The sequence below is a fragment of the Cricetulus griseus genome, chromosome 4 (genome assembly GCF_003668045.3).
Source record: "Cricetulus griseus strain 17A/GY chromosome 4, alternate assembly CriGri-PICRH-1.0, whole genome shotgun sequence".
NCBI lineage: Eukaryota > Metazoa > Chordata > Mammalia > Rodentia > Cricetidae > Cricetulus > Cricetulus griseus.
The window spans coordinates 193,313,899-193,337,627 of record NC_048597.1 but is presented as its reverse complement, the minus strand read 5'-3'; the positions used below and the strand labels follow the sequence as shown (position 1 = coordinate 193,337,627).

At 33.8% G+C, this 23,729-nt stretch overlaps 1 protein-coding gene across 1 annotated transcript in view; it reads left to right on the top strand.

Moving 5' to 3' along the window:
• Phip (pleckstrin homology domain interacting protein) overlaps window positions 1-23,729 on the top strand; it is a 116,481-nt gene that overhangs the window by 75,509 nt on the left and 17,243 nt on the right. The window contains exons 21-33 of the mRNA XM_035444226.1: window positions 1,478-1,554; window positions 4,482-4,713; window positions 6,691-6,810; window positions 9,241-9,348; window positions 9,767-9,891; window positions 10,018-10,100; window positions 13,030-13,141; window positions 13,309-13,370; window positions 16,174-16,329; window positions 17,046-17,166; window positions 19,631-19,756; window positions 22,518-22,587; window positions 22,928-22,978. Of these exons, the coding sequence (XP_035300117.1) occupies window positions 1,478-1,554; window positions 4,482-4,713; window positions 6,691-6,810; window positions 9,241-9,348; window positions 9,767-9,891; window positions 10,018-10,100; window positions 13,030-13,141; window positions 13,309-13,370; window positions 16,174-16,329; window positions 17,046-17,166; window positions 19,631-19,756; window positions 22,518-22,587; window positions 22,928-22,978 (1,443 nt within the window). The remainder of the gene's footprint in view (window positions 1-1,477; window positions 1,555-4,481; window positions 4,714-6,690; window positions 6,811-9,240; window positions 9,349-9,766; window positions 9,892-10,017; window positions 10,101-13,029; window positions 13,142-13,308; window positions 13,371-16,173; window positions 16,330-17,045; window positions 17,167-19,630; window positions 19,757-22,517; window positions 22,588-22,927; window positions 22,979-23,729) is intronic.

Below are 23,729 nucleotides of genomic sequence, written 5' to 3'. Positions count from 1 at the left end.
TATTTATAAATTTCATTTACTTTACTAAACACTTGAATAGTTATATACTTAATATTCTTCACTAAGACACCAAAATATGAATACGTCTCCCTTACATAATAAAAAATAAAAAATACACAAGCAGCATTAAACAGGCTCAGCAGGTACTGTTTATATGTTTATTTGTAGTAAATAAATAAATAAATGAACAGTAATAAAGAAATTGGCCAGTGAGAGGCAGCTGAGGGTTGAGAAAGGGGCAAATGATATAATCATTTTCTAATTAGAAATTTTAAAAAATAAAATATTCTGTTGCTAGAAAAGGTGGTTCAGCAGTTAAAAGCATTTGTTGGTTTTCTAAAGGACCTGGGTTTGGGTCCCATCACTCATTTGGAAGCTTACAAGAAACTGTTACTGTGGTTAATCATGGTACTAACCTCTCTGACCTCCAAGCAATAGGGACACAGATAGTACAAATGTAAACATGACCCAACACTCACACACATAAATACATTTTAAAAAATTATTTAAATTGTAAAGAGTACTATCCTCTTGTATTGGTTTGAATGTTCCCAGCATGTAGTAAAACTGAATCATTCTTGTTGAAAGTTGTTAAGGCTTTGGACATCAATGACCTAGATTCAAATTAAGCTTTTTTCCTTTACAGTTGTGCTGCCTCAAACAGACTTCTAAAGCTTTTTGTATTGAGATGATGGATTATTTCTATTCTTTGCTAAGTCTAAGTAAGATGACAAACACAAAAGAAAGTCTTTAAAGTAGTCAGTTACTCTGGGGACTGTTACTGTTGGAACATGATGCGTATATAAACAAGATACTTAAGATTTATAACAAAAATTAACAAACAGCCTCATGAAAAGAGTAGCTTCACCCATAGTATTCTCTAAACTTTTAATAGTTACTAAGAGGAGAAACAGTTTATCTGTTGTAATAATCATTAGATAAAATAAGGCTATGGATAGAATATCCTGTTTTATAAAGTTGTCTTAATAATAAATATATATATATATAACTATAAATGTAACTAATTTTAAGATTCTAAAAGCATCTACAAAGAGAAAACAACTTTTGAAAAAGGTTCAAGAATTATACATTAGTTTCAGATGTTAACTATGGATTTCGATGTCAGTACTTTTAATAAACTTGTGCTTAGTCTTTTTAAAAGTGAAGCCTATTGTGTTGGTATAAACCTGTAATTCTAGTGCTTGGGAAACGTGAAAGAGAATCACAAGGCTACAGTTGAGGCTAAGAACCTGTCATGTCCAAAACTCTTTCTCAGTTCTGAAGAATAAAATAAAAGTGAAACCTGGCAATTATCAGAGAGGTGTTCTGAATTTGCTATTAATAGATAATTCTTACGAACATTCAACTTTTTTTTTAATAAAAATATAAAAATTATACTTTTCTACTACCAAGTCAGGTTTTAGATATCCTGCTGTTGTTGGGCATTATCTTACAAAGTCTGTGCTTCCTGTCTCAGGAAGGTGATGTGGTTGCTGTCAGTGGTGGGACATCTGAAGAAGAGGAGCGAGCATGGCACAGTGATGGCAGTTCCAGGTACAAATGAATGGAGTGTTGCTTTTCCAACTGTTCTACCTCTACCCATCCAAATCTTGTATATAAACTTATTTGAAGGGTCTTTCAGATAACAAAAGTTTGGATTCTCTGAAGTGTCTTTATAGAAAAATTGCAACTAGGTTTGTAAAGTGATGTTTTTAACTCATCTGCCTACTTGTTATTGTATTTCTGACTAATGTATTTATCATACAGAATTGTAAGTTAGCTTCATTGATGAATTTGGGGAATCTTTAAGCATCAGATTATAAAAGAGGTCCTATTGAATTAGCTCCTGTGTAGATGTATTTATGGGCTATTACTAATTTTCTCTACCAGCATTGAAAAGAAAGTGTATCTTTCTACTGCTACCCTGTTTTGGATCATACAATTGAGAGCTCAGTCCTTTAACAACTTGGTGGAATTTCACATTTTTAGATGCCTAATAGCCCTAACTGCATATGAATGTTTTAATGGTCAATGGGGATACAACCTTGGGGGAGGAAATTATTAGTTGTTCCTTATATTTTTTTCCTTCTTTAGCAGTTCCTAAAATAGATTTCTAAAGGAAACAATAAGTGGAGGCTGTTGATATTTCTAAAAGATTCTGATGTGTTCTAGGATCAAAGGCTTTCCTGTCCCTCAATAGTGATTCTTAATGATGATAATACAAATGTCTATAGTTAGTATTTAATAGTTTTCTGTTTTTGAAGCAGAGCAGTGAAGGCAAGTTCAGTTATTCTTGGTTCAGCAGCTGAAATAGTGTATTTTACACCAGGAGACAACATAGTAATTCATTCTTTTGGGGAGGGGGGTTCGAAACAGGGTTTCTCTGTGGCTTTGGAGGCTGTCCTGGTACTAGCTCTTGTAGCCCAAGCTGGTCTCAAACTCACAGAGATCCACCTGCCTCTGCCTCCCGAGTGCTGGGATTAAAGGCATGCGCCACCAACGCCTGGCCAGTAATTCATTCTTATATTCAAAGTGCACTGGTGGTATTAGCAGTTGAGGATCTTTGTTGTGAAAAACATGGCTTCTAGAGTTTATCTTTATATTGGCATCAGATCTTTTATAAGAAGTGAATATTCCAGTGACCAGAAGCCAATGCTCATAAGTTGAAGAGAACCCATACTAGAAGAGAGTGTTTGAAAACATTATTTAGACCCTTTAGAAGCCATGTTAAAGGTTGTTTATGGTGGCACATGAGTTTACTCCTAGCCCTTGGGATGTAGATAAAAGAGAATGTCTGTAAGCTAGAGGCCAGCTTGGTATACACAGTGAAATCCAGGCCAGCTAGAACTAAATAGGGAGGTGCCAGAAACATCCAAAACAATCAATTAAAAAGTCAAATGACATTAGAATGGCCTTTTTATTATGTTGATTCTAATATGAAGTGATAGCTCTTAGAAAGAGCCAGGTAAATGACAATAAAGATCATTTAGACTAGGGAAAAGTCAGTGATGGATTAAAACTATAGTTCAAATTCTGCTGTTAATTTAGTGGTTAATATTGGAACTATATGATCATACATCATATAAACCAAGTTGTGGTTTAGTGTGATTATAGATTTTAACATAATCTAACTCATACCGTTAAGACATTTATACTTAAATCTATACAAAATAAGCAAATATTCTAATGTACTAAAATTAAACAGAAGACAGCTTAGCTAGATATGTTTAGAATGCCATATCTGTAAAGGTAAACTGTAAAGATAATGGCAAGCATGATTGATATTGGCATGTAGGAGAATCTATCCTGTAGGTTTCTCCATAAAGGAAGGGTAGATAAAATAGTGCTGTTGTGGTCCTGTAGTTGGTCAAACGTAGACCAAAAGACATTTTACCATTAAGCCACACTCCTACCCTGAAATTAACTTCATTTTACATGCTAAGTAATGTTTATGAGTTCAGCCTTCCTATTGTGTAGGCACACTTTTCAGCTGCCAGTTCAGGATCTGTCTATTATGAGAATTCCCATTGGTTAAGAACTTCATCCTTAAGCCTGGCATGCTAGTGCATGCCTCTAAGTCCAGTCCTCTGGAGGCAGAGGCTGGTAAGTTTCCTTGAGTTGGAGGCCAGCCAGAAATAGTGAGGCCCTACTTTAAAAATAAAAAGGAATTTCATACTTTGGCTACTTCAGTGGTAGAGTGCTTACAAAGCTTAAATCCCTAGTACTTCAAAGACTAAAAAAAATTCCAAGATCCCCTCATGTAATATGAATAATAAAAACCCAGAGATAAGATATTGAGGTTCAAGCTGAAGATCATTAAAGCAAAGCAGCCACACTTCCTCTACCAAGGCTGGGGAGATCCTGATTGAAACATGGCTGGATGCTAATTGCCAGAACACAGCATGAGACATTGAGTTCCTGTCTGTGTATACCTCTCTATTGCTGGCACTAAATGAGTGAGTTTTGTTTCATGTGTAGATTGATTTACTCTCATGTATCCCTGTGAGGCCTTGAAATCTGCATGTCTCCTGATTGCTGGGATTAAAGGTGTGGTACCACCACAGACTGTCCTCTGTGGCTGTGGCTAGCTTTGCATTCTGATCTTCAGGCAAGCTTTATTAAATCATAAATTTATAATATATCACTACACCCTCATAAAAGTAATTTTTGTGTTTATTGTGGTATATGCATGCTGGCTCTCCAGGGCTCTTTCTACCTGAAAAAGATGATACTCCATTCCTTATTTCTTATAGGCCAGGTATTATTGACATATATGCAGGACAATATGCTTCTTGAAATTATAAAAGGTTTTAAATTTATTTTTCCATAGAAAGTTGTGAAATTTGTTTTTAGATAATGAAAGATAACTTTTGGGAGTTGATCATAATGAAATAACTATATATATATATATATATATATATATATATTATAGTCTTCGAACTATACCCTGTGTGATTTATAAGTTGCTTCTCTCCTTCTAGTGACTATTCCAGTGATTATTCTGATTGGACAGCAGATGCTGGAATTAATTTGCAGCCACCAAAGAAAGTTCCTAAGCATAAAACCAAGAAGGCAGAAAGTAGTTCGGATGAGGAAGAAGAATCTGAAAATCAGAAACAAAAACATATTAAAAAGGAAAGGAAAAAAGCAAATGAAGAAAAAGATGGACCAACATCACCAAAGAAAAAAAAGCCCAAAGAAAGAAAACAAAAGGTAGATTGAAATTTTTTAGGTCTAGTGTTTTCTTCTGGGTGAATGATTTAAAGCATAAATGTTACAAATCCTACACAAACATTTTTGAGTTTTATTAACAAGTAATTGAAAAAATTCATAATTATATATTAAGCAGTAGTAAAGCCCATGGAGATTATGTTTTCACAAATGTTTGGGGTTTTTGACACCTGAGAACATTTGCTCAGAACATAACCATACTTTAAATATTTGAGCATTTAATTTTAAAACATTTTTTTCAGATCCAGTGAGGTTTATTTATGTTGGTAAAATAGTGATATAAAAGGTATTTTGTGTACTAATGATCTTTATATTTAGCTGTGCTAATCGTTATTGCTAAAAATACAGAGAAACTTCAGGGGAGACATCACATGAAATATAAATAAACTTGTCATAGTTAACCGTAATGCAAATACAAATCAAATATTGGGTACAATGTACTTCTTATAGCAAGGTTTCATTAAGTACAGTGCCCAAACCACAAGTTTTTACTTTCTGTGTTAATAATGTGTTTGTTTGGTTACTTAATGAGTTTGGATAATTTGAGAGTAGAGAGGAAAAAAAAGGAAACAGAAAACCTGTTCTCAAAGCTAAAGCTGAAATTCTTTTCTTTTATGGTTGTTTTTTGTTGGTGGTGGTTTTTGTTTTGTATTTGTTCATGTTGTTTTGTGGTTTTTTAGTTTTTTTCCAAGACAGGGTTTCTCTGTGTAGCTTTGGAGCCTGTTCTGGAACTTGATTTGTAGACCAGGCTGGTTTCGAATTTACAGAGATCCACCTGGCTCTGCCTCCGGAGTCCTGAGATTAAAGGTATACGCCTCCCACACCCAGCAAAGCTGAAATTCTTTCACCAGGAAATGAGATTAAGATGGTGTTTCTTTTCCTCTGAGATAAATGTTTGTGTGTCTCTGCTGTCTAAGTACTGTAGGAAAGGTCTGTGGATGACTCATGGAGATAGCAGGTGAAGGAGCTTACTACCAACCAAACCTGACCACCTGAGTTTGATCTTTGCCCATGCCCTATTACCTACAGATGTGTGTATAACATGGCACATGTGGTGCACGCTCATGCGTGTACACACGAGAGAGAGAGAGAGAGAGAGAGAGAGAGAGAGAGAGAGAGAGAGAGAGAGAGAGAGAGAGAGAGAGAGAGAGAGAGAGAGAGACAAATTTTTAAAATTTAAAGAATACTCTAATTAATGGACATGTTTGGGTAAATAGAAAATTTTTAAATATGTATTTTCCTATTCTTAGCTAGGTGTAGTTAACTTGTCTTTAATCCCAGTACTTGAACAGGCAGGCTAATTTTTGGGGCCAGCTATGCATAGAAAATTCTAAGATAACCAAGGCTATGTAGAAAGATAGCTTCCCCCACCAATCCCCCCATCCCCCCCCCTTTTAAAGTAAATATGTTACTCATTAAATTAAATACTAGTGTGCTCTGGCTCTTTATTACCAAAGAGGCTTTGAAAATTATAAGAATATATTTGTGTTACCTGTTTATTTGATTTCTGTTGGTTGAATTCATATTTATTTCACTTCTATAATTACAAATTGTTATAGTTTGAGTTCACAAGGAAGCAATGGTTCTTACGCCCTTCTGTTTTGTGAGAAAGCTTTAACATTTGTCCTCAGTTTTTGCCTTAGGAATGAGGGTAAATGCAGTCTGAGCCAGTGTTGTATTTGACTCTTCTGTCTGGCATATTTTAATCCTGTTGTTTGGCTGTGTCTGAATATTGTAGCAGAATCTTTTTATGGGATATACTTTAGTGAGAATAAGGTAATATGGATTGTTCCTTTTGACTGGACTTTTGCTCCCATCTTTATCAGTAGATCTTACAGAACAAGATAATAAATTTGTTTTTTAGATAATCTTCAAGTTCAGGTGGCACAATAGCATTTCCTTTCTAGGTGTACAGAGCTATTTGAAGATGCTACTAATGCTGTTCCAAACTTTTCTCAGAGATTGGCAGTAGGAGAGCTAACTGAAAATGGTCTTACGTTAGAAGAATGGTTGCCTTCAACGTGGATTACAGATACACTTCCCAGAAGATGTCCATTTGTGCCACAGATGGGTGATGAGGTACTTCTAACTTTGAAAATTTCAAAGTTATTTACGTTTTTCAAGTAGTAATCTCGGTATCTTTTATAGCTCCTGAAACATACTTCTAGAAGATTACAGTAGGTTCCTTAAAAAAAAGTATCTCATTCCAGTATTGGAAAAATACAACCAAAGATCTAGGAATAATATTCATCAGGACTCCTATAAATATGTAATAATTTAAGTATTATAAAAGAACAGAAAATTTGTTGCCATGTTTGAAACTGGCATATTTTAACAAAAGGATTTAATTGCTCTTTTATATTTTTAAGATTTCTCCTACCATAGTTATTTTTAAGTTTTTGAGATATTCATATCAGTACTATATTTACATCATTTCTGCTCCTGCCCCAACTCCTGTGTCTTAACCTCCTCAAATTCATGACCTTTTCTTCATTTTTATTTTATTTTACAATCCATATGAAAATGCAGCCTACTGGATCCATTTAGTGTTGAATATGTATATTTGTTTAGGACCTGACTACTGCCAAGGGGGCTTGTCCCTTTAGGATACTGATGCCATTAATTGCCTATAGCTCTTCATCTATAGGTGAGGCCTTTTGAGATTTCTTCCATCCACATTCTTTCCTATTTCTAAATAAAAATGCATCTGTTTTTCTTAATTTAAAATTAAATGTATAGCATGTTAAAAGAAAAAGATTTAGTACTTGTTTCCATTTAATTTTATATAAAAATTCATTTATTCATGTTGATAACTTATCTTTCCTTAAAGTCTATATATAATATTAACATAAGAAACCCCTTTAGACTGAGTTAAGAATTTGAAATTAATTTAAGACCATCAGAATGTCTCAGGACAATATCTCCTTATTTTTTATAAAAATTAAAGAGGTGATACATAGCATTCAACAGACTAACTATAAAAATACTTAAAATAGAGGCTTCACTTTTCAAAGTACAGTAATTAATATTAGTATAAATTAGGAACTAACAGTTTTAAAATGAAAATAAAGCGAAGAATGAGTCTAAAGAAAAATTCTGATTTATTTTTTTAATGACCTTCTTGCCTCAGTAACTTGAAGAGCTTAGACCATTGTTATATCTTTGCAGTGTTACTTCAAATCAAATTCTGTAGTGTTAAAGTGTCATGGCTGTAATTTCAGAATGTTCACAACTGTTTATTTTCTATTTAGATCATCTTTTCAGTTGTTGGTGCTTGAACCTTCATCACCCCTACCTGAATTTTAAATCAATGTCTTAACACTACTTCCAGTGAATCTCAAGCAACAGGAGCAGTAAAAAATAGTATGAAAATATCTAGGACAGTGACTATCCAAAATATTGTTGATCATTTAAAAACATTTTAAATAAGCTTTTCTGTACTGGAGAGTTGGCTCAGCAAATAAATCACTTGTTGCTCTTTCAGAGAACCCATGTTCAATTCCCGGCACCTACAAAAGTGAATGGCTCACAACCTTCTGTACCTCCAATCCCAGGGAATCTGATGCCCTTTTCTGACCTCTGTAGGCACTAGTAGACATGCAGGTGGTGTACATACATATAGCCAAAACTCATAAATCTTAAAAAAAACAAAAACAAAACAAAACCTAGAAACTTAGCCAGGCAGTGGTGGTGAACACCTTTAATGCCAGCACTTGGGAAGCAGACACAGGCAGATCTCTTGAGTTCGAGGCCAGTCTGGTCTACAAAGCGAGTTCTTGGACAGGCTGCTAAGCTACACAGAGAACCCCTGTTTTAAAAAAAATATTAGCCAAGTGTTTCTATTTTTAATAATGAGAAAAATATGTAGTGGCAGACTGTTCAAATACCTGTTCTGCAGGACAGCTGCTAGTGTACTTAAGATTTACACATTAAGGATCAAGATACATACAAAAGCACATGTTCGGTTTCACAGTTTCCTACATATGTATAAACACATAATTTTTAAAAGTAAAAAGAAAAGAATGTGTGACCATGTACTTAAAACCACTGGTAGTAAATGACTTTTGAGTTTTTTCCCCCCCTTGGTTTTTTGAGACAGGGTTTCTCTATGTAGCTTTGGAGCCTGTCCTAGAACTAGCTCTGTAGTCCAGGTTGGCCTCATGCTCACACAGATCTGCCTGCCTCTGCCTCTGCCTCTGCCTCCAGAATGATGGGATTAAAGGTGTGAGCCACCACTATCCTAAATGACTTTCTTAGTCACATCGATTAACTTATTTTGAATCCAAAAGTAAAATAATGAAGTAAAAACAAAATATCTGCACATCTTAATTTTCTGAGTAAATGCTCAAAGGAGTTTTTAATTAGAGTGCTTCAGTTTTGATTCTTTTAGACAACTTGAGGAATATCATTTAAAAATTGAGTATTAGAATTTCTGTGTAATTAGATTTTCTCTTTGATGTTAGTCTTATCTTGCAGCTTTAGTTTCAATTTATTTATTTTTTATTTTAGGTTTATTATTTCCGACAAGGACATGAAGCATATGTTGAAATGGCCCGGAAAAATAAAATTTATAGTATCAATCCTAAAAAACAGCCATGGCATAAGATGGAACTAAGGGTATGATATTGGCATATTTTTGGTGTGAAAGATGCACTTTTAATTATGAAGGAAGTTGTTTAGTTTACTCTTGGACTGTAAGAAACTGTATGGTGCTGGAGAAATAGTTAAGTGCAGAATATGGTTCCATGAAAGTATAAAGGCCATAGTTGAGCTCCTCTGCACCCCTGAGATATAGGGGGGTGGTGCCTGACTTTGTGCTCTTCTACCCTCTTAGTTCAGCACTTGGGAGAAACAGACAGGGACTTGAGCAAGCTGGTCAGACTTTAGCCAGACTGTCAAGTTACAGCTTCAGTAAGAGACTCCTGTGTCAGTAAATAAAACGGATCGTGATCAGGAAAACCCCAGGCATCTACCTCTTACCTGTACAACCACACACGTTATTCTGCAGTGATAATTCTTGTTTTCTGTATTGTAGGAACAAGAACTGATGAAGATAGTTGGTATAAAGTATGAAGTGGGATTGCCTACACTTTGCTGCCTTAAACTTGCTTTTCTAGATCCTGATACTGGTAAACTGACCGGTGGATCATTTACCATGAAGTAAGGATTGATACCAAGGCAATGCTTTGCTAGTATTGGAGTATTTTTCAAGATTGAAATAAATTTGAACATACCTTAGATATATTTAGGTGTGTGACCTAATCAGTTTGTTTCTATTTGTAATAGATACCATGATATGCCTGACGTTATAGATTTCCTAGTCTTGAGACAACAATTTGATGACGCAAAATATAGGCGGTGGAATATAGGTGGGTAATTGATTTAGAAGCCATAGGTGTTCTTTATATCTTTCCCTTTCCTTTGTAAATGATATTACTATATTTCACAGTTAGGAAAGCCTTTTTTTGTAAATTGTAAGTATGTCAGTAGTGAAGTGCCATGTTTAAGTTTTGAGAATGAAAATACTTTAGTTGATGTTTAAATTTCAAACCAAAACATGTTCTGTTCCATTTTGTTAACCATTACAAGATTATTTTAGAATTTTTCTTTTTAGTTGTTTTATGTGTTGAATTAAATATTTATCCAATCACATTAATCATGTTTGAGGACAAAAGATGATATAATATCATAAGTTAAAATTTTTAACTTGGAATAACATTAAACTGATTTTATTCATAACTATCTGAGATTGTAAAATATATTGTCAGGCTTTTAAGCAATTTTAAATTATACAAATGGGAATGTTATTCATTGACTAGATCTTAACTTCAAACAAATCCACTGTTTGTTATCTTAGAGGGAATTGTAGTAGATATGAAAATGGCATGACTTAACAAATTTTATCAGTTTATTTTTTCCTGGTGCTTTTGGAAGACACTGGCATATTGTTTTCCTTGATTGATCTAGTAAAACTTAGTTGTAAGTGGACAAAGGAAGCAGACAGGAGCATGAATAAAAACATTGTAATGACACACATGTATTAAATTCCCATAGTGAAAGGAAGTATTTTGTTTGCTTATCTGAAAGAGGGGAAGGAGCATAAAACAGAAGTAAACTATGCCATCCTCTTAAGAAACCAAATTCGAGCACAGGAAAAATGTAAAGCAGTCTCTAGGAATCCAGAAGACATTATCACCAAGAAGGAAATCTTCAGAAAAGAGTTAAATTCACATGGAAAAAAAAAAAAAGCTATTGTAGAAAACTATATTGAAAAGTACTTTATACAACTTGTGTTCTAGAAACGTTAAATGCATAGAAAAACAACCATGAAAATTCAAGCAGTAAAAATTGAGGAAAATAAATTGCAAGAAACAACTTGTAATTTCATTTGAATAGTAGAATCAATGAAACACACATTTGTACATATGGTTGTTTTGCAATAAAATAATACTGTGTCACAAATGTGGAGGCAAATCAGATATTTTTCAATGAATAATTAGACATCAGAGCATTTTTATTTAGATCTTTCAGTTTTTTATATTTGTAGATTATTATATCTTCAATACTCAGTGTCTAGTTGGTATTTTATTTTTGACATGACATGTATTTGTCTTCTACCACATAAGATCACCAGGAATGGTTGACTCTGGCTGATATTCATCATTAATCTAACAGGACTGTCCATTGTGGCTAGATTCATACACAGTATCTGTCTCTTCGTGTGCCAAAGCTTGTCAGGCTTGGGAGAGTCCTAAGAAACTGTTCTGTTAAGTTCACATTTTTGTAATATTCTCTGTAGCACAAATTCTAATTGGTACTAATAAAAACTTAGAGATAGATATTGGGGTCAACGCTGAAGATCAGAGAAGTAAAGTGGCCAGCAACTAGAGAGTTCTTACCTCTACCAATGCTCAGACTGAAAGGGTGATTCTGACCCCAGACTGCATCTCCAGACTGCACTGAGCTCTTCTCTCCTCCCACCTTATATTCCTCCCTAGTGTTAAGATCACCTTTGTGTGAGCTCTTTTAGACTGGATCAATTTTTTGTAGCTCAGGGTGTCTTGAATTAACAGATCTGTTTGCCTTTGTCTCCTGAGTGCTAGGATTAAAGGTGTGTACCACCACTGCCTGGCCTCTGGCTAACTAGTGTAACTATCTTTGTACGCTGATCTTCAGGCAAGCTTTATTTGTTGGATCATAAACCAAATACCACCACAGTTCTTGTAGATTTAAAGAAAACTCTTAGTTCACTATCCCTAATACACATTTGAGGAACAATGACAGACTTAATAGTCCATCATGCCTAAATCTAAATTTGGATCCACTCTCCCAGTCAAAATTGTATAGTTTATAACAGTTTGCAGAGTATTCTCTTTTAATTATAATTCTAAAAGAATTCTAGTTTAAAAGATCCATTACCTTGTTTTTCTTATTTTAACTATTTAATTTTATGCATGTCTACATAAATGTTTTAAGTAAATTTTTTAAACATGAGAAAATTCCTGTCTTAAAAATAATAACTGACCAATTAGTTGGCAATTTAATTGATTATTCCTTAATTGTGTGTTAAAATGAAAAGTACTTTAGCAGAAGACACTATTTACACTGTTACAATATAGATAATATAATTATTGAGTACATGAAGATAGTTAAAAAACAATGTATTCAGTTATGTGAATATTTTTATTTGAACCCATATCTTCTAGACTTGCCTGTTATTTCAGGAGAAAACTATGCTATGTAAGCCACAAAAGAAAAAAACACTACACAAAGGAAAAAAGTACCTTGCAGTTCTTGTATGACAACAGGAAGCCGAAAAGATTGACATTAAAAAACGTGACCCTTGTAGCTTATTTAAACTATTTATTACAAGCAATTTTAGTAGTATAACCATAGCAATTGAATAAGGAAGTAGACAAAAGACATGCTTTCTTTTTCTACAAAGATTGACAATTTTCGCTTTTCTTTTTTATTTGTTGCCTTTTAGAAAGGAACGAGAGAGTGAATGTGTGCAGTGTAAGGATGATAGAGGTGGAGGTGGACAAGCTGAATTTTTTATGATTTTGCTTTTAATCCGAATTCTTCATTGTTATTTGGAGGACATAATAGGAAGTAAAAAATTTAAAATTAAATATTTTTAATCAGAAGTAACCCATAGTACACATATCACTTATTGCTGGAATATATGGATCTTCTGTCTTGTATAATCATCCAGTTTAAGAACTTTAGGAAAAGGTAGTTAACTAAAGCAACAGTACATGCCAGTGTGATGAGACATATGGCTTTCATCTTTTTCAGGTGACCGCTTCAGATCAGTAATAGATGATGCCTGGTGGTTTGGAACAATTGAAAGTCAAGAGCCTCTTCAACCTGAGTACCCTGATAGTTTGTTTCAGTGTTACAATGTTTGGTAAGAAAACACTGGTTATATTTCCAATTAGGCCAAGTTCTTAAATTTTTCTTATCTATCATCAGTAAAGGAGTAAAAATATCTTTTTTAGTAATGAAACAATTATTTGTTTAATGTGATTTTAATTTTCAGATTTTTTTTAATAGAATAATTTTGCTTTCTTAAAGCTGGGACAATGGAGATACAGAAAAGATGAGTCCTTGGGATATGGAACTAATACCTAATAATGGTAAGTGTATGTTAGGGTTGTTATTTATACCTTGTGGAATTAGAATTAGGTAGGGGTGGGTGGGTGGGTGTGTGGGTGGGTGTGTGTGTGTGTGTGTGTGTGTGTGATATGTAATGGCAGATTTATGGAATTTGGAGGATAACTTGCTGGAGTTGGTTCTCTCTGCCTTGTGTGCCGAGGTTTGTACTTGGACTGTTAGGTTTTATGGGAGGCAGCTGTGCCCTCTGAGCCATCCCTTCAGCCCTAGAGGTTTTTGTTTTTTTTATATAAGAAAACCTGGTTTAGTGCTGGAGGTGAATCCTCAAATTCAAGAGGCAAAGGTAGGAAGATTACCACATGTGTTCAAACCTAGCTAGGGCTGCATGGTAAGAACTTGACTCACAAAAGACAAAACTTGATACCATTTAAGGTTATTGTGACTAACAAATATAAAATATTCAGCAAAGTATTATAAGCCTACTATTAACTATAAAATTAGACAAGGTTCACCAGTGAACCTGATTGACAATCCTTTCCTATCTGGAACCTCTGTCTTAAAGGGGAGATTAGTGTATTGTGACAAAGACTTTTGTGGGGTTTTTTTTGGGGGGGGGGGTGTTATTTTGTTTTATTTTTCAAGACCGAGTTTCACTAATCGTTCTGGTTGTCTTGGAACTCACTCTGTAGGTTGTCCTTGAACACACAGAGATCTGCCTGCCTCTTCCTCCCAAGTGCTGGGATTAAAGGTGTACACCACCACTCCTGGCCCAAAGACATTTTTGTAACAGCAGGAGATAGTCATTAAGAAGTGAGGCTTTTGAGTGGAAGTAGTATCAGCAGGATTTTGTCTTGCTACTTTGTATGTGCTCTTGGTTAGTTCCCAAGTCTCAAAATCACTTTCTTGATACTCATCCTTTGCCATCTAAACAAGTGCCTTTCAGAATTACTTTCCATTTTATGTAACAAATGTTGAGTGATCAGTGGCTAGGGGCAGTTACAATTAATAACAGTAACCAAATGCAGCCTAGTAAATTGGGATTGGGGAGTTAGCCCTGGGGAAGTGACTATGACATCTTTCTTATTCTCGAAAAGAGTGGCTGAAGCATGGTAATTATAATTTTTACTTGATTATTGGGTTTTCTCTCAAGTTTTTAAAAGTAGGACATTGTTTGTACATGTTTAAAAATGGTCTAAGCAGTGTATTGTAGATTATAAATGATTTATTTGTATATTAGAATCTTTTATGTGATAGTATGCATTTTTAAATGGTATGTACCTATGTCATCAGATAAAGTTTTTTTTTAAACAAAGAAAAATATCTCATTTTTAGCATAATAGAAATAAACCTTTGTAAATGGTATTTCGGAATAGTTAATGACCCTAAAAAATTACTAGAGGTATCCTTCTAGTTTCAAGACAGACTCGTCTCTTTAGGAACTTGCTTGCCAGTTAGGGCTGCATAGTGAAGTCCTATCTGAAAAAAAAGACAAAAGCAAAACAAGAGACCTGGAAAAGATGGTTCAACTGTTACAAGTACTGGCCTCTTTTCCCAAGAACTTGAGTTTGGTTCCCAGCTTCCAAATAACTCACCACCATGTATAAATCTACTTGTAAGAAATCTGATCCTCTCTTGTGGTCTCTGTGGACATACATTTATGCAAAGCACCCATACACATGAATAAATATATGAATTTTTAAAAATTCTTGATGTTCTAACTTGCCACATGTGTTTTTTGTGAATATTAGATAGGAAATAAACTTAGTCGGGAAACCTTAGAAATAAAAAAATATTCATGTTGATAATGTTGATCTACAATTAGGTCATTTAGTGCCAGTAATAAACATTTTCATTTTGCTGCTCAAGCGAAAATACTGTAAGATAGAAATTGTAAAGATACCAACTTACAACCATGTCATGGTTTCTTGGTTTGTCTATCTTTGTGAGTTTAAATCTCATGTTTGAATTTGAAATGATTTGATTATGTGACCTCAGAATTGGCCTGATAATCAAGAAATGCAGTTGACTTTCTAGTACTGTGACTATTTTTAATGATACTAATTAACTATTTAAATATGTCTTTGTATGTCCATTGATGGTGCTGGTGAAGATTTTTTTGTTCTATTTGAGTTCATGTACTTACGCACACATTTGTAGATTCAACCTCAAGACTACTTGAAATTTTCTTAGGTACAATGTTAAAGATTTAAAAGTGTGAAAACCATCACTTCACAGATGAAAGACCTGAGACTTTCTTCTTGGAATTCATAATTCTCTTTGTTCCTATATTAGGAATTTTGAGGTTTTGATTAAAATATTGAAATCTTCATTAATATCATTTATATACTTTATTAAAGCAAATATGGCAGTTGAATTATGAAATGGATAAAAAAATTGAAATTTACTTTTGTAGAAATATTTTCTCTTCTAGGTATAACTTGACTATCGTATACTTTTTAGGTATAACTAATCATTTAGTTTTCAATGTGATGTCTTTTTAAGAACACATTTTGCCAGGCGTTGGTGGCTCATGTCTTTAATCACAGCACTCAGGAGGCAGAGGCTGGCAGATCTCTGTGAGTTCAAGGCCAGCCTGGTCTACAGAGCTAGTTCCAGGACAGGCTCCAAAGCAATACAGAGAAACCCTGTCTGGAAAACAAAAACAAAAAACAAAACAAAACAAAAAACAAAAACAAAAAATTGCATTTAAAATTGTTTTATTATGAAAATAGTGATCTTTGTTTGTAATATCAATTATTTCTAAAGGAAAACTCACCAGTAATTACTAAAGATTTTCATTGATGTGTTTTTCTATCTGCATTTCAGCTGTATTTCCAGAAGAATTGGGTACTAGTGTTCCTTTAACTGATGTTGAATGTAGGTCACTAATCTATAAGCCTCTTGATGGAGAGTGGGGAGCCAATCCCAGGGATGAAGAATGTGAAAGAATTGTTGGAGGAATAAATCAGCTGATGACCTTAGGTAAATAATAACAGTGCTTCAGTATAGAAAATCCATTTAAGTTATATGAACTTTTTGTAACTAAATTTCATGAGTCTGCCATAAATGCCGCAGGTATTTGTAAAACTTGGGTCTTTCACAAACCAGTTTGTAAAGCCTTCATACATTCAACTGACAGTATGTGAACTAAAGGAGAAAGGTATTCAAAACTTGAATTTAATTATTTGGATTGTCTATGCTTGTTTTTTCCTGGCTTGACAGATCTGTGAAAACCAAAGTAAACAGTTACATAAAACTTGCTTTTGAACTCTGGGCTTTCAAGGAGATTATTGTAAGTTAAGCAAACTATAGTAGTAGTTGAAAATCAGCTTCAAAGGACGTAGGGGGAGAAATTAAGATTAAAAACTGAAGACACTGGGCATGTTTGTATATTCAAATGTAGAAGTTTTGTTTTCTTGCATATGGTAGTCGAATGCTGTGCCACTGAGCTGTATACCCAGCTCATAAAATAGAAACTTTAAAAAAGTCATTTTATAAATATCATCTTAAATAGTTTCATCAATATTTTAGGATTAACATAGTTTAAAAAATAAAGTGATCTACAGTATTCTCATTTTTGCTCTATTTTCTTTGTATTGGTAAGTTGATGATATATTTATCTGTTTTTACTTTATCCCAATGTTCTGATGATTGATTGTCAAACACAAAAAATAGATTTATAACCTTATTTGTTTTAGATATTGCTTCAGCATTTGTGGCCCCTGTGGATCTGCAAGCTTATCCCATGTATTGCACTGTGGTGGCATATCCAACGGATCTAAGTACAATTAAACAAAGACTGGAAAACAGATTTTACAGGTTAGAGCCATTAGATATTTCTGATAACAAAAGAACTCCCGTCATTTATCTACTAACAGTTTATGGCAGTATTTTCAATTTTGTGTATGCATAGAATGAAATGAATCACATATGGGTCACATTAAAATATGAAATACAAAATCATTAACTTTTGAGTAGGTGCTTATACTCTGCATTTCTTGAGAGTTTCCTCAAGTTGATGCTGCTTGCCTATGAGATTATGAATGCATATTTGATTTATAATCAAGCCAAATATTTCATTTCTCCTTGTAATATACTAGAATATTTAATATATATTCTGTAAATCTTTTTACTTGTTTATTGAACTTTTGAATACCTATGAAAGTACAATTAGAAAAGATTCACAAAATTTTTGTAGTTTTTAATTAAGTTATTATGGTTAATTTGCTTCTTAAGGATAATAGTTTTTAGTTGCCAGTGAATCCTTTAGTTTTGTTTTTTTTTTTTTTTTGAGACAGGGTCTTACTAATGTAGCCTTTGTCCTGGAACTTGCCATGTAAATCAAGCTGTCCTCAAAACGACCTGCCTCTGCCTCCCAAGTGCTGAGGTTAAAGGGTGCCTAAAATACTTCCAGAAGTATGTTTAAATCTATAGTTCAGAGTGAAATTATGTTTTTAATCTTATCTTTCTTTAGTGTCTATTGCGTAGTAGACCATAATTTACATAATATTTTCATTAAAGTTTATTTTTATGATCAGTTTTTCATTTTTGCGGTGCTTTTAGAAGTTTTTATTCATACCCTATACTGATATTTCAGTATAAAATGTAATTTTGGTTCTCTTACTGCTGTGAGTTATATCCGTGGATATACCACTGAAAATACTGCTTTGTCCTTAGTAACTAGCTTAGGTCTTCTCAGCAGCAATGTTAATGACATGTGAGCTAGAAAAGTCATTCTTCCTACTGCCATATGTATCTCTTGGTGGATGGGAACCAACTGAGCAAAGTAAAATAGAATTCAACTTGGTTTGAAAGATCTTATTGGTGTTAGGTCTACTTGCTTTTGTATAATTATTGGTAATTCTTCGTAGACAAAGACATGAACAAATTTCCCTAAGATACGTTCTTTGCCAGCCTATCTTCAAGGCTTACACTATGAGGTACAGAAGTTGAGCAGAATAAATGGAGAATATTAACAGGATAGAGCAAAAAACATGGGAGGATGTGAGGGAGATTCACTAGTTGTTGGATTACAGTTTGCAAATGGAGTTAGCATTTCCAACTATTGTTAGTAAACTTTCTTATAGACACATTGCTAAAACATGCTGATTGCTAGAGTGTACTTTATTTTGAAGATATAGCATGTCTTAGAAAGGCTTCTTTGACACTGGGCATTGTCGGTGCACACCTTTAATCCCAGCACTCGGGCGGCGGGAGAGGCTGGCGGATCTCTGTGAGTTTGAGGCCAGTCTGGTCTACAGAGCTAGTTCCAGGATAGGCTCCAAAGCAATACAGAAAAACCCTGTCTGGAAAACCAAACAGCAGCAACAACAACAAAAAAGGCTTCTTCGGTGTTAATCTGTCCTTATAACCAGTTTATAATTAGAAGGAACTTGTGCATGTGTAAATAGAAATTCGTTTTCCAGCCTGCTAATGAATTTAAAAATCTGAGTCATATACTTGTTTAATACAATTCTTAAATCCTATTACACTGCTTAAAGGGTTTTGTATTGTTTTGTATCTTTTTACAGTTTTATGATTTTCTTCTGATGCCATTCATTCCTTGGTTAAATACTTTAAGTTTTGTCTGCTAGTAATTTAATACCTTATTTTATGTTTTTAAATTTATGGAAGTTCCTATGTAAGTATTTATAGCTACAGCGGCATGTTTTTAATTCTGTGTAATTCATCTGTTCACAGTAAGATTAACTGTTTTGTATTGCCTTGTGTTCTCAGAAAGTGTCTTTAGGTTTTCCTTTACTTGAGAAATAAAATTATGAAGCCTCGGACTTCTTTTAGCATTGTGCCAAGTGTTCAGAAATAATTCCTAGTTAAATTTCTTTCAGATTCTCATCATCTTTTTATGTTTTATTAACATTCTGTTGATTACCTTTCATCTTCACGTTAGTTAATTATGCTACTAGTATAATTTAAAATGGTTTCTTTTCTGTATGGAAATGAGGAGGGCAGGAGTGATACCACATATTTCAGAAATGAGTAAAACTAAAAACAATTAACTTGTTCCTCTTCTGCCACTTTTCCTGTGGATATCCCCCTTTAGCAGCATTATTAATAGTTTGGTATGTCTGATTCCAGACATTTTCTGTACAATAAATTTTTCTCCTATAGTTGAGTTTGATTCTTAAAACATTATTTTAGAGATTGATTTTTAAGATGTGAGTAATGTTGTAGGAATGAAATTAAAATGACATGTCTTAATTTTAAATTATGCACACATATTTATTAATATAAGATAAAAGTTTCTGCATTTATTTTTTTTAAGGCGCGTTTCATCCCTGATGTGGGAAGTTCGATATATAGAACATAATACACGAACATTTAATGAGCCAGGAAGCCCAATTGTGAAATCTGCAAAATTTGTTACAGATCTTCTTCTGCATTTTATAAAGTGAGTTATACTTTATTCAGTATAATAGTTGTAATACTTAATGATGTGATTTTAAAATTAAAATAACTTAAGTGTGAAGTAATAAAATGTAAACTGCAGTCATCTTTTGCATAGGTGATGTTGTCACATAAGCACAGTTCCTCTTTTAAAATAGTAAGCATGCCTTTCATCCCAGCACCAGGGAGGCAGAAAGAGTGAATCTTGTTGAGTTTGAGGCCAGCATGGTCTACCTGTAGAGTTCCAGGCCAGCTAGAGCGCTACATAATAGTGAGGCCCTTTCTCAGAAAAAGAAAGAAAAAAATAAAATCACCTCCAAACAATTATATTACATATATATTCATAGATGCCTTTACCTTCATGAGAGTGTATACATTACATGCATGCAGTGGTCACAGAAGCCAAAAGAGGGTGTCAAATCTTCTGGAACTGGAAGTGTTTTTAGCCGCCATGTGAGCATTGAGAACCAAACCTGGGTTTTCTACAAGATCAACAAGTGCTGTCAATTACCAAACTGTCTCTCCAGCTCCCACTCCAACTACTTGCTATTGAAAATCATAGTAAAGATTTATTAAACATGGAATGTTTTTTTTTCCTTCATTGTGTCTTTTAAACCATGTGTAGTCTTACAGGTGGTAGGCATTATTACCTGATGTTTATAATTGAGGAAATTTGCCTTAGCCAAATTTCATATTTTAAAAATGTCTGCCATTTGATTTGAGAACTTTTCATTTTAACATCATACATATTTACTCTGTCAAGTTTATTAACAAAATATTATGCGTTACATCAAGGTACTAAATTTGAATTTCCAGGATTGAAGTCATCCCAGCTATTTGGGAAACTGAGGCAGGGTTGGGAATGGCCTAGGCAGCATTAAGATATTCTTATTTATTGTTTTGGGTCTTCCTCTCAATTTATGGCCTGGAACTCAGAGATTTGCCTGCCTTTGCTTCAAAAGGCTGAGATTAAAGGGGTTAACTCCATAGCCACCTCCAGAAGACATCCCAATAGCTAAAAAAAAAAGTTCTTTCACAAAGTTTGTATTCTATTCATCAGTTCCATACCTTAGTAAGGGTACCAGTTGAAGCAGAAGCACTTCTTCCCTTACCTGTTATGTATCCTTAGAATGAATTGAATCATAAATTGGAGCCAAAGGCATAAACAAAATTTGGTATAAAAGACTGTTCGAGTTGAATATTAATACCAGTATTTATGTTGGAGAGTTTTTATTTTTCTGTTTAAAAAGGGGTAATGCTGTATTTTAAATTAGAGGAAAAATTCAGATTTTAAGCCAGTGGTGGTTGATATTAGATGTCCTGCATATCAGATATTTGATTATGATTCATAACAGTAGCAAAATTACAATTATGAAGTAGCAATGAAATAATTTTATGGTTGGGGGGCCAGGTCACCATCACATAAGGAACTGTATTAAAGAATTAGGAAGGTTGAGAGCCACTGTTTAAAGCAAATCTTTCTTCACATTACCTTAGAATTCATCCCTTTTTTTGAAATCAGTGGCTTTTTGCTGAGTTACAGATAATTTCTATATAGATTGATAACAAATTACTATGAGTAACAATAATTATAAAGTAATTTGATTTATCCTGTTTCAACAGCATCCTGTGACATTTCTCTGTTGTCTGTGGTTTGGAGACTTTTATTACTATGCTTTACCTTTCTTGAATGAAGTTGGTAAAATGCATTGATTGATTACCTAGTGAACTCTTATCTGTGATACCGCTTTCAGACAGTCTGTAGAATTATATAATAAATTCATTTTTAAATGAAAGAGAAAAAATTTTGGACTAGTTTATGAAAACACATTGCTTTAAAGTAGTTATTGGTTGCTGGAGTTGTAGCTTAGTGATTAAGCACTATACTAGTTTTTGATAGATCCTAGGTTTAGTCACCAATACCACCAACAAAATAAAGTTATGCCATCATCTTGAAGTGCAGATTAATATAGATTTAAAGAATTTATATTACATTGCCAGTGGTGGCATAGTCTGTAACCCCAGCAGTCAGGAAGCAGAGCCAGGCAGATCTCTGTGAGTTTGAGGCCAGTCTAGTATGCATAGTGAGTTCCAGGACAGGCTACACAGAAGCCCTGTGCTGAAAAACAAAAAAAAAAAACAAAAAAACAAAAAAAAAAAATGAATTTATATGACATATCTCTAAATTTGTTGGTAATAGCTTCTAAGACCTAAAGGTTTTGAAATATTGGTTATTATACTTTTTCAGTTGACTATTCAGCAAATTTTTTAAGTAATAAATACATTCAAGTGATGTAATAAGTCCTTGGTGATAAAGTAATCATACTTTACTTTCATAGTAGAGTTTTTTGAGGTAGATAAAATTTGTTATAAGGATAATGAACAATAAGAATTATGAAAAATAATAAGGTAAAAGAAACGTACAGTATGTAGCAGAGGAATGTTAAGGTCACAAACAAAGTAGATGCTGATGAATATAGGAGTTAGGTCAGAGGAAAGTCATCCCAGAGATAAGCAATAGAACTACATGAGATGATAAAAATTACTAAGAGTGAGTTGTTGAGGTCAGAGGGGTGGCTTAGCAGCCTCCCCTGGCAATCTGAGTTCAGCTCCAAGAGCCCACACATAGAAGAGGAGTCGTAGTCAACAGATGGAAAAGTTGTTTGGCTTAAAGTTTTTATCTTAAAATCTGGTTTTAGGAACAAATTCTTAAAGAAAAATCACGAATCTCTAATTATACATCAACATTTTCTTTTATTATTTAGGGATCAGACTTGTTATAACATAATTCCACTTTACAACTCAATGAAGAAGAAAGTTTTGTCTGACTCTGAGGTATGTAACTTATTTGACTGTCATTGCTACAATAACTAATACTACATATTATAGTATATTAAATAATATTTACATGTAATAGTTTTCAGCTTCAAGTTGTTAGAAAATTGCCTTTTTTCAGGACTATATTGTTAACTGTTGCTATCATATTTAGAATTTACTTGGGAAAAAAAAAGAATTTACTTGGGATTGAAAACCGATTTTTAATGGGGAGAGACTTTACTGACTCCGTGATGTACCATAGGATATGCATTATGAACTTTCTAAGGTATGAAAGAAATAACTACCAAATGATGAGATCTAGGATATTTCATGAATTGGATGTTTTATTGCCTCAAAGGAAGAAGAGAAAGATGCTGATGTACCTGGAACTTCTACACGAAAAAGGAAGGTAACAGCATTTTGACTTTGATAGTATTTGCTTTTACAAAAGTAGTTTGTTGTATGAAAGTGTATTAAATGCTTATTCTTTTATCCTTAGTAATATTAAAAGTAATTTAGGTGTTCAAAAACTTAATTATAAAATAAATATGTTTCTTAGAAAAGTTAGTATTTTATTAGAATTAATATTTTATATAGGATGAACATCCTAATCTGAAAATCTGATCAGAATACTCAAAAACTCTATAGGTTTTAAGTACTGACACTCAAAAAGGTTCTTACTTTAGTTTTCAAATTTTTGGTTAATATTCCTCAGCCGTAGCTGGCCGGTGGTAGTGCACACCTTTGATCCCAGCACTCAGGAGGCAGAGATAGGCAGATCTCTGTGAGTTCGAGACCAGCCTGGTTTACAAGAGCTCCTTCCAGGACAGCCTCCAAAGCCACAGAGAAACCCTGTCTTGAAAAACCAACCCCCGCCTCAAAAAAAAAAAAAAAAAAATTCCTTAGCCACTAAAGTCTATACAAATACTGTGAGACAAAAAGGTTTCAAATATAACCACTTCTCATGCCAACCTTTTCAGGTCAGGGATGCTCAGTTTGTGCCTAATTACCTAAGATTGTATTAAAAGCACGAATTGGGGCTGGTATCTTAGTGAGTAGACTACTTGCTTTGTAGGCATCAGGACTTCAGTTTATTCCGAAGCACCCACATAAAAAGCCAGATGTAGCTGGGTGGTGGTGGCGCATGCCTTTAACTTGTG